Here is an 11,749-nt window from a genome sequence, read left to right on the forward strand (position 1 = left end):
GTTTATTTCCCATTTGAGTGATTTGTTTTCACACATTGCTACTACACAGACAAATACTCACAATGAAATTCAATAAATATGTGCATCAACACAATACACTACTAGTGTCTCCAAATAGGTTAGTCCACAATTGTTTGAGCTCTACTCTGACAGTTAGTCTTAAAGAGCTCCCTGGACTGCTGAGCCACACTGACAGATTGCCTGATCAGGTGAAACAACCTCACTGAGTAGGACATGGTCATGTATGACAACCCCTATGATACATGACCACTGCCCTCAATAGTACAAACTCAGACCCTCTAAAGAAATGTGCAGTTTCATCTCTGGCTGGTTGCACTGGCCTTGACATGCCATAACACTCCCCCCTGTGCTATACTGTGTGTGTGTGTGTGTGTGTGTGTGTGTGTGTGTGTGTGTGTGTGTGTGTGTGTGTGTGTGTGTGTGTGTGTGTGTGTTGAGTTAGAGAGTGAATGTTTCACTTCATCACACCTTGAGAGTCCTTGGCCAAAGACAAGGACTGGGGCCTCTCTTCTGGTAGAAGGAGAGGGAGACCCTGAACTGATAAGATACTTCAGCTGTTAGGAACGAAGAGTCCTAAACCTCTACCCTCCTTCCTCGCTCTGCTGTTGACGTCTCTGGGGGAGATAGGAGATTATTACTGTAGTACATCATTGGCTACAATAGGCAGCGGTGGCAGCCAATCAACCTTTGTGGAGACACTGAGATGACTTAACTTGATGATGATTGCTTTATGTACAGTCATGAGAAAAAGTTAGGACACCCCCCAAAATATTAAGTTATTCTCTTAAAAATATGGACATATCAATATGTTATCTTCTTTCTAACAATGTCTATAGATAAAGGGGATGTAATTGAACAAAAAACTATGAAAATGTAACTTTGTAATCATTTATTTAACGAAAAATTAACAATAATGCCAATTCCTACTGAGGAAAAAGTTAGGACACCCTATGCCCTAATAGCTAGTATTGCCCCCCTTGGCTGAAATAACCTCAATTAGACGTTTCTTATAACTGTCTACAGGTCTCTGACATCAATTGGGAGAAAGTTTTTCCCACTCCTCCTTGCAGAATTCTTTCAGCTGTGTGATGTTCGAGGGGTGTCTTGCATGCACAGCCAGTTTCAAATCAATCCACAGCATCTCAATAAGATTAAGATCCGGGCTTTGACTTGACCATTCCAGAACTCTCAATTTATTTTTCTTGAGCCATTCCTTGGTAGATTTACTGAAATGTTTTGGGTCATTGTCATGTTGCATGGTCCACATCTGCTTCAGCTTCAACTTTCGAACAGATGGTCTCACATTTTCCTCAAGCACCCTCTGATACAATACAAAATTCATAGTGGATTCTATGATGGTGAGCTGACCAGGCCCTGCTGCAGAAAAGCAGCCCCAAACCATGACATTTCCACCCCCATGCTTCACAGTTGGTATGAGGTTCTTGTTCTCAAATGCTGTCTTGGTTTTGCGCCAAACATGTCTACTCTTACTGTGCCCAAATAGTTCAACTTTGGATTCATCTGTCCAAAGCACATTGTTCCAGAAGTTCTGGTCTTTCTCTAGGTGTTCTCTGGCAAACTTTAGTCTTGCCCTGATGTTTTTTTTTGACAGCAGGGGTTTCCTCCTTGCACACCTCCCATGTAATGCAAACTTGTTCAGTCTCTTTCTTATGGTGGATGCATGTACTTTGACATCAATTGTGGCAAGAGATACCTGTAGGTCTCGTGATGACATTCTGGGATTGTTGGAGACTTCTTCTTCGGTCAGCTCTTATGCTGAACTTGCTTGGGCGGCCTGACCTGGCCATGTTGGTGGTGGTTTTAAATGTTCTCCACTTGTAAATTATTTTCCGGACAGTGGAATGGCCAATTTCGAATAGTTTGGAGATCTTTTTATATCCCTTCCCAGACTCATATGCATCTACAATTTTTCTTCTGAAGGCCTCAGAGAGCTCTTTTGATCTCGCCATGGTGATGCAACTCACTTCAACAATCAAGAGCAAACCAAACTAAATATCTGAGGCTTAAATAGGACAGGCTCCTCCAAAATCCTCTGTAACGATGTTCTAATCATTTGCACCTGATGTGGTGCTCTTTATTATTTTAGGCATTTTAAGTGGAACTAAATGTGGGGGTGTCCTAACTTTTTCCTCACAAGAAGATTGCATTTCTATTAATTACATTTTACCAATCATTTTTTAAATAATTTGTTTCAGTTGTATTTGTTTAGTTATATTACCTCAATTTTTCAATATTGTTCAAATGAATATCAAATGTCCATATGTTTGAATATGTTGAAGAAGACAAAGGTTTTCATAGGGTGTCCTAATTTTTTCTCATGACTGTAAATGATGTATTTTGGTGGTGGTGGTGGGGGGGGGGGGGGGTGTGGAAGGGGAGGATATGGAGGGCCTGCAGGTGCGTGCCATGGCCTGAAACCAAGGAGGTGGGCTTAGCTTTCGTGCTGACTGCTGTGAAAACTGCTACTCTGCCTTTCTCAGACATCTTCAAGGTCCCTGGAAAAGGATAAATGCCCATGAGAATGAGTTTGGAGGAGAGACCGGCTTTGGCACTTTATGGGGTAAGTCAGCAGGTTAGTTTTTACTGTTTTCATCGTATGATTTATAATTGAACACTTATAAACACTAATTTAATCTAAACTGTTTTAATCAAATGCTGTTAAAAAAGTGATTCCAAAAAAGCATGTATTGTCAGTTCTTGTTTCTTTCAATTTCTTTCTAACTCTTCTATAGTGAATGCTCTGTGGGAGTAATTACAGTGGTTGTGAAAATATTACATGAATTGCTTGATTTTGCTCCTTGAATAACATTGCATTCAGTGTAAAATTCAATGAGTAAAATGTGTTGGTTGCTCTGGATCTCTCCCCTCTAGGAGACAAGCTGCACTCGCTGGGACCTTTTCTGCTCGCTGTTCCTTTTTCCTATGCATATACCTCTTTGAGATTTAGCTTTAAAGAGGCATAGGGCATGGGAAAATGGGGCTGCAGGGGTATTCCACTAGACCTGACTATGCCTTGCCCAACTACCTCAGCTCTGCCTGTATGTGTTATCTCCCCCACAACCTGAGCCAGATTCCTCTATACAACAAGATCACACTTTGGACGCCACACCATAACAGTCTGGATTCTACATTATCCTGATATATTCTATTTTTAGTCTAACTCTTACCTTAGATTCATATGTTCATCATTGTCTGTGATAATAGTACAATTATTGTAAAACTTACAGCCTTGTGATGTTCCTGACATTCTATGCTGCGACCGATTTCTCTTGTTCTTGTTACCACCTCAGAAGAGGAAAGTGCCTGTTTTGTTCAAATATGTAAAATATAATAAATACTTGGAGAACAAATAATTGTTTGTCTTATTTATATTACATGATATGTGTGTCTCCAGGGGGAAATAGTCAAACAAGACTAGATTTGACAAGATTTGAAATGCAAGTCATTTTACTTATTACATGCTTCACATACTATTGTGTGCATACAACATATTGGAGGAGCTGCAGCATGGCCATAGAGAATAACATTTACATTTCTAGATAGCATATCAAGGAACAGCACTCTTTACAATTGTTAAAGGGGCAATCTGTAAATTGTACATCAATTGTTGGACTTTTAAAAGAATGATATATATAGCCATTGATTCTTGAAGAATATAACTTACAAATTCCTCCAGTTTCCCCTCCCCCCTCAGAACCCAAAATATAAGCTTATTTTACTCCATTTTTTGTAAACAATGCAATTGTCAACATATATAAGTCAAGATTTTTTTGTTGTTGACACTTAAACTGTATAGCTTCAAAACATGGTTAAAACTATCATTTTGATCTCATGTATGCTCAGTCCTTGCATACATAGCTCTGTCTATGAAGTTGACAGTGGTTAAATTTCTCTAGCCAAATCCCTTGGCTGTTTACCAAAAAAGTGGCAGGGAGCCTGCTTTGTTGTTGTTTCAATTACTGATTGCACCTTTAAGTTAACGGGCCTTGCAAAAAAACCATGGTATGGGTTAGTGCTCTTGGGCTATACACAAAGGAAATTCATCCATAAGCTATGAAAAGGTTTAACTTCATAACTAAACTGTATAATTATTCTAAATCGGTAAAGGAAGTCATTATCTCCCTACTGTAAAGGGAGAGGAGAGAGAAATACCTTTCATTCTTATATTTACATTTATGGCATTTAGCAGCTGCCTTTATCCAAAGCAACTTACAACAAATACATTTGTTTAAGTAAGTGAATCATCTATCCATCAGACATCATAAAATAAAGTAATCAATGCTCAGACCAGGGGCCATTGGCAGTCACAATGCTAGAAGAAGGATTTTTTAAATGTATTTTTTATTAACAGGAGAGAAACTTGTACAGAGGGGTAGTGGGGGTGAAGAGGTCTTTAGGAGGGACCGTTAAGATGTAGCCTGAAGAGATGGGTCTTCAATCTTCAATGTTTTCAACAATTTGCCAAAACTATACCATGTTTCTTGACTTCAATGTGGTATTTAGACGTGAATGTTGAAGAATGTGAGTGCAGTGTCAGGACATATGCAGATGAAGGAGACGATGGAAGAGTTGATGGGAGATTGATGAGAGTGATTGCGCGTTAACCCACAAACAGCCATTGGGGTCTACTGCCACCCTCCTCTCGGCCCCACTCTGTCTGCAACCATTCACCCACAAACCAGGATCCTCTCAGCAGAGTACTTAGCACATCCTCGCCGGAGTCACGTGGACCCCTAAAACATGTGTTGTTAGTCAATAGGCGCTGATTCGCAGAACTCAGACATTTGGATGGACAGTGGACATTTCATTCAGGGGGTGCTTATGCCGACAGCATTACCAATCACCATTGGTAATGCTGTCAGCAGCAGTAGCTGGTTCCCAGGATTCAAAGGCTAGGGGGCAAGGAAGTAAGTGACAACATATCAGGGATTTTTTAAAATTAAATCACACATGCCAGTTTAATACATATTACTTGGATGGTTAAAATCAACAGTAGCCTACATGAATATGCTCATTTCAATTACAGAAATGCATATTGATGTTGTGCCTCCTGGTGGGGAGTATTAAAAGTACTAAGACCTACAGGAGTTGAAGGAATGGCCTACTAGGCTTCACTGTAGTTTATTATATCTACAGTAAGGCAGTGATTGTAACAGCTGAGACTGAAACACTGATTTCCCCTCAACTGAGCTATTACTCCATACACTTGCCGAATGTTACTGCAATCAGGGTACTCCTGACAAATCCGGGCAATTGGTCCGTTTAAGTAGGCTTAATCACATCATCTGATAACAGGTAGGGTGCAATGACAATGTCCCGACGGGAATTTCAAATAATCAAATGGCTCAAGCTCAAGAATCTTTTATGGCAGGATGACTTAATCAGCCGCCTATTTAGCTGGTATCACCTAATGACTTGAACGTGAGGCAATGTAGGCTACACCTCTAGCAGACTTAAGGGCGCCGATCCTTAGCGCTTCTCGAGTACGTGCGAACACTCCGATTGAGAGACAATAGAGCTCAATGGATTTCAATGACCTGCTCTTTGATGTCTCTTTGAAGATGCAAATCTCTTGCGAGCAGAGTGCAGTCAATGGACGCCACCTAAATTTTTTTGCCTACAGCAGCCGCATATTTTGTCTGGTAGTGTCTCTTTACATTGAATTCCTTAAACATGGTAACAGTCTCTTGACAAATTAGACAAACACAATTGCTCCGATTTTCAGTGAAAAAATATTGTAATTCCCATCTCTCCTGGAAGCGTCGGCCCTCACTGTCAACTTTCCTCTTTTTATTTACAGGCGCCATGGCAGAAACTAGCGAGAAGTGTTCACAGCAAGGTCACGGAGCCATATAGAGTTAGAGTTCACCATGCCGTGAAAGGAGAAATTGCATTTTAAACCTTTTATGATTTATTTTTTCTGTTTGACAGTCCTAGCGGGCCATAAAGAATACATTATAAAACCGAAGCTGCGGGCCGTGTGAAATCTGACCGCGGGCCGTGATTGGCCACTGGGCCGGACTTTGGACATTCCTGCTCTAGGGCATCAATCAATCTTTCCCTGAAGTTTGAGGTTGTAATTACTGTGCTCCATGTACATTTATTGTGAAATAGATGAATAAACATTGACGAGCAGCTCGTTGCCTGGAGGAAGGACGGACTGGGCCCTGGACTTTCAGCCGACTGGTGGGGGTGCGCGTTGCCCACAGATCGCGTCGCTCACCGGCCCCACGGCCCACAGATCGACCGGCCCACAGATCGACTCCAGATGGTCAGTCCGCTACTGGCCTGGAGGGAACTCCATTGATTTCAGTATCATCTGCATTCACCATTTGCATTCACCATGTGTACGTGGCCTACACAGTTATTTGCAACCAGCCTATATGGTTGTGTGTTCAATGAGAAATATGCTGGATGATAAATGTAACAATTAAGTTAAGTCATTTTCATTTTGAGTACCCGCCCATCCGACAGTGCACGTCGCTGGTTTGCAGGACGTTCTCCAGTGACACTCTAAGGTGGCCTAATTGTGTTTTCCCCTCATAACAGCATAGGTCTATGCAGAAAAAATTCCTATACTTCTGATATCATTATTTGTTGTAGCCTATATACCACTTAGGTGAAACTTAGACCTAGACCAATGAAAAGCATAGGCCATTTGATCATATCCCCTGAACACGTCATCTACTTTTGCAATGGCACAGGAATTCCGTCGAACCTAATCAAAAACAGATATACAGTATATTGGGACTTATTTTGTTCTGTAAGTGTGAATAAGTGTAACAAGGGTAACAATTAACACCTTTATTTGGTGAACATGTATTTTCAAAATGATTACATATAGTTCTTATATACATATAACTTATAGATGTTAAAACATAGGCCTATAGTGCTTTACAAAGAACGAAAATGTCACACAAAAAAGCGAGATCCTAGATAATCATTTTCTACTCCAAAGGACAACATTAATCAGATACGTGTGTCACACATGAGTTCACTAATCAAATATAAAACCCTAGAGGAAGCATCAGTTCTTCCATCAGTAGTAACAGGGAGCCAGCATCATTGGATGGATTGGTTGGTGATGTGCCATCTGTTGCACGGCGACTCTCTGGATGTGATGCGGGTAGAGAGCATGCGTGAAGGAGGGGAGCTGTCCGACAAGGCTGTGGTGCTGAAATGATGGGGCGGCCGCGTAAACAAGTGGTGGCAGTATCGGTGTTGGGGCGAAGAAATCCGGATGCATGTCTTGAACCTCGCGCTTCAACTTCATTCTTCTGTTCTGAAACCAGATTTTCACCTAAGAGCAACAGCAGGTCACATGTTAGGCCTACAATATGTTTGCAATGGGAACGTAAAGTATATTTTCTCGTAGTAGGCTAATGCCTGCAGGTCGTTCTTGATAAAACATACTACTGTATGCTGTGCAGCTCGTGCTCTTACCTGAGTTTCAGATAGCTTCAGTTTCTCAGCTATTTTCCTCCTCTGTGTGGCACCGAGGTATTTGTGCTTGTTGAAAGTCCTTTCGAGCCTGCAGATCTGTTCAGAAGTGAACTTGGTTCTCATCCTGCGATGTAGCCCAGACTCGCCCTCACTGTCATCTCCCACCTCGCTCTCAGAGCCCGACGTGTAGCCACAGCTGTCTGGAAAGGTTGAAAAATGTCATGGTTAATCATTCAGCTATCAATTATCAAGATGCCTCTGTGACACTTTAACATTACAAGTTATAGGGTGAATGTACACTTACTGTTTGGGGATGCTGGAGTATAGACTTTAGTTGATTCGTTAGCAAGCTCCTCTATTTCAAAGATCACTTCAGTGGGCCCTTTCGGTTCAACTAAAATATCCTTATACGTTGATGGAGCCCGTGGAACAACTGCGCAAGGCATATGAGATTTTGTGGACCTCCTTCTATATGCAATGTCTTCGACGTCCTCATGGTCCGTTTGAGTGGTGAAAAAACTTTGAGATAGCCATTCTACTGAGAATTTCCTCGCCATGATGTGTCCTCAGAGTGGCCAATGTGAGGTCTGTTGCATGTCCTTGGATTGAGACCTCGCACTATATAAGTGGCACCCCACTTTATTTGCATATGCAAAGAGCTCTCAACGGAACGATACAAAACTTGATGGTCTTTGTAATTTAAGTTAATAGATGTTACATTGTTCAGGCGCCACGATGTCTGAGTATCGAGTTGGCTATACAATAGATAGATTCAAGACATGGAGACATGGATAATATCCAGTATGGAGGCCTAAATATGCCCCTAAATAGGCTTTGAACTGTTACTTAATTATTGTAATTATTCTATTTTATATCAATAGCGTTGATAAATCAGAGTTTATTACCGGTAGTATATTGCTCTAATATATGCACCATAATTCATAGATTTATAGACACAGTCTATATATTTGCATGGGCAATGCTTAGAAATGTAGTGCCAACATGTTCTGTTGCGGCTGGTATAGGTCTATACTAATTTGTGAGACTATTGTTCCAGATGAAGATATCTACCTATAGGAGCACCCAGCTGTCTGCTCAACAACTTAAAGCTGATTGTTGATGAGGATTTACGTGACCAATTGTCTGTCTGACAAAGTGGGTGTGATTGCAGTCATCATGCATCAATAGAAAGTGAGAGAATCACGTTTGATGTCTGTTGACTTGTGAATTTGAATGGCCATTTGCTATCGGCCACTGCGCCTCCCAAAGAAAAAAAACAGGCATGTTCCCAAACAGGTCTTATGCATTTGCCAAAATGATCTAGAACATACAAAAAAGAATACATCATTAAACTTGCTCTATTCATGTTCTGTAATTGCATACAGCCCAGCTGCTCTCTAGACTGAGATTTCTGGCGATATATATATATTTTTAATGATCTTCCCCTTCCAAATGATCACACTTCAATTGATTGATTTTCTGTCTGCCTGTTTATCTGTACTATGGACTAGACTGATGCTTACCTTGTTTTATGCAGACAACAGTTATATAATGTGCCTATTTCTGCAAAAGTCCAATCCAATTTTCTTTTTATTTTAGCCAAATGGCTAGCCCGCCACTTATTAAGTTGAAAGATGGGGCTTGTGAAATGTGACCACTTTCTAATTCATAGACAGAGCTCTGACAGGATGCAAACTAACTAACAGCCCATGATATTGAAATGGAAATAATTTAAAGCTATACATAGTTTGTTTACAAATACATTGTTTACAAGTAATACAGTAAAACTACTTTATTTTTGGGGTTATGAAAAGGTAAGCCAGTAAGCGTTTTAGGCATTTACTGCACATATTCTTTGAGAATCAATGGGTATACATCATGAACCAAATGATCATTGAACAGCTGAACAAATCACAGATTGTGCAGACAGAGGCCAAGCAATCGCCATAGGCAGTCGTATAGAGCTAAACTTCAAACCTGAGATCGGGGCTCTTCAGCATACAAAACCACAGACACTCTGGAGCCAGCCCTAAGGGCTCCTGTGATAGACGAAGTGTCAACTCATCAATGACCAGATTACTTAGGACTAATTGTTGACAATGATCTCCCCGTTAACTATCGTTTGAAGTGCCGCAGTGGAGGCAAACAGAATTAGTTGACATGCATATGAAAGCGCAGTGTGAGACCACTGGATGGCAAGCGGGAAAGTCGCTCTCGCGTGCATCCACGGTTTCTGACAGTTTTTTGTGACCCTTCTGTCTATTTTCGTGAATGTTCATACATGGCACAGAATGACACATTTCATTTGGCCGCATATCTGAGTAGGCTGTGATAACTCCTTTCAATAAGTATCTTTACCTAGCATTAGCCTATAGTCATTTACCTCGTCTAGGATCAAATCAGGATAGGCCCATAGAACTGTGTCCCAAGAGGCAATCATCTGATCCAAAATACCAGTTTTATATCAACAACTCAAACTGACCCTGGGACCTTTTGCTCCTTTGTAATCATTGTGTGTGATAGATCAAGATAATCGAGTCACCTACTAATATAGGCCTAGTCCTATTCCTAATCGGGTAATTATAAATAATACGATCAACCATACAGCTATCAGAACTCATTTTACATGTTCCTGGCCATCAGAGGACACCTGAGACAATACGATTTAATATAAGTACTTCAAATCAAAGTTTCTGTTTGTTTTGTTGTTTTTTTCTGTTGGAAATTGTTTTAGATTGTTGTTGTGAAATTGATGTAGTGACTTCAAAAGCAGGGATGCGATATATGATATACTTTATTGAATGATAAATAAACTTTAAAATCTCTTCTTTCTTTCTTTACATGCAATATACACATTCCAAACATCCAATAAAAACAACAATGGATTGCACTTATATTCCGGATTGTAAGTGTTTCAGTCGCAAATTCAATTCAGTCTGTGGCGCACAGTTCTAGTAGTAATGTGTGTTGGATAATAGTGGGTAGGGGGTCTGATGAGAAGAAACCATCTGTTGCATAGGGATCTGTTGAACCACGGGCGGGTACATCCCGTGGTTTGCTGGGCCGTATAGGTGCTGTCCACCGAAGCCGTGGTACTGAAAAGGGCGCATGGTTTGGAGCATCATAGGCGACAGAGTGGGAGCGAGGTACTCAGCGCGCCAGTCTTGGACTTCCCGTTTCAGTTTCATCCTCCTGTTCTGAAACCATGTTCTGACCTGGAATACACAAGTTAACATTACAATCTATGTAATACACAGAATAGAACACAACATACAAATATAATGACGGTTAATGTTATAGGCCTACTTAGATTTTGATGCAGCTGTCTTACCTGTGTTTCAGAGAGGTTCAACTTCACAGCCGTTTTGACTCTCTCCCCAGCATCCAGATATTTGTGCTTGTTAAAAATCTTCTCCAGTTTATGGATCTGCTCCGGGGTGAACTTTGTCCGCACACGACGTTGAGATCCGTCCCTTTCTTCTTCGCTCAATTCCTCCATGGAAGGACATTCAGAGGCGGCCTCGCTCTCGTACCCCGATGAATACCCGCTGTTTTCTGAAACTGTAGAAGTAAAAAAAAAAGTATCATTATCAAACTGTAATTGCTACTAGCTTTTAATGCAATGTTTCCAACACGAATGTAGGCATACATTGTTGTAGTTTGCACTAAAGGAGGCTACTTACGACTTGGCGAGGAGCAGACTGTCGGATGTGAGCTCACGTTGGATTCTTGATCTTTAGGCTGTTCAGTGGACTCCATGAGTTCAATCTTTGTGGCCTTTGGTTTTGGTTGGAGGTAGACTTTATTATAAGAGGTCGGAGGTCGAGGCTGAACCATGCAAGGAACATGGGGTCTTGAGTGCGTTGGTATATTACCCACTGGTCCCATGTCTTGTTTCGGCGTGTTGTCGCAATGGCTCTGCGCCAGCCAGTCTACGGAGAAGTGTTTTACCATGCTTGCGCCTAGGAGCCCTCTGTGTTGGTTCTCAAACTGTATGGAGTGTCGGAGTGTTCTAGCTAGACCTGTTGAGGGGCAACCATATATAGGCCCAGCCCTCGCCCAAATTTGCATATGTAAAGACACGTTAACGCCTGATCGATTCCCAATGATTAGGACTAATCGGTCGTTATTGAAGTCTTTACATTTCCTGTGAGTGTGTGAAAGCCTGGCGCCACCAAGTCTGTGAGAACCGGTTGAGCTCATACATTTGTCCGCCCAAAATGAAACTGTGACTGTGATACCGAGACAGCTGCATGTCGTTCTG

At 41.3% G+C, this 11,749-nt stretch overlaps 1 protein-coding gene across 1 annotated transcript; it reads right to left on the reverse strand.

Moving 5' to 3' along the window:
- Positions 1-7,081: 7,081 nt before the first annotated feature.
- LOC310823361 (homeobox protein vent1-like) lies at positions 7,082-11,439 on the reverse strand (the record flags this gene model as incomplete). Its single annotated transcript, XM_083696204.1, has 5 exons — positions 7,082-7,342; positions 7,486-7,681; positions 10,531-10,700; positions 10,817-11,046; positions 11,169-11,439. The coding sequence occupies 5 exons, from the start codon at positions 11,437-11,439 to the stop codon at positions 7,082-7,084; spliced, it is 1,128 nt and encodes a 375-aa protein (XP_083552330.1).
- Between the last annotated feature and the right edge of the window lie 310 nt (positions 11,440-11,749).

The sequence above is a fragment of the Argentina silus genome, assembly GCF_951799395.1.
Source record: "Argentina silus genome assembly, chromosome: X".
NCBI classification, from domain to species: Eukaryota; Metazoa; Chordata; class Actinopteri; order Argentiniformes; family Argentinidae; genus Argentina; species Argentina silus.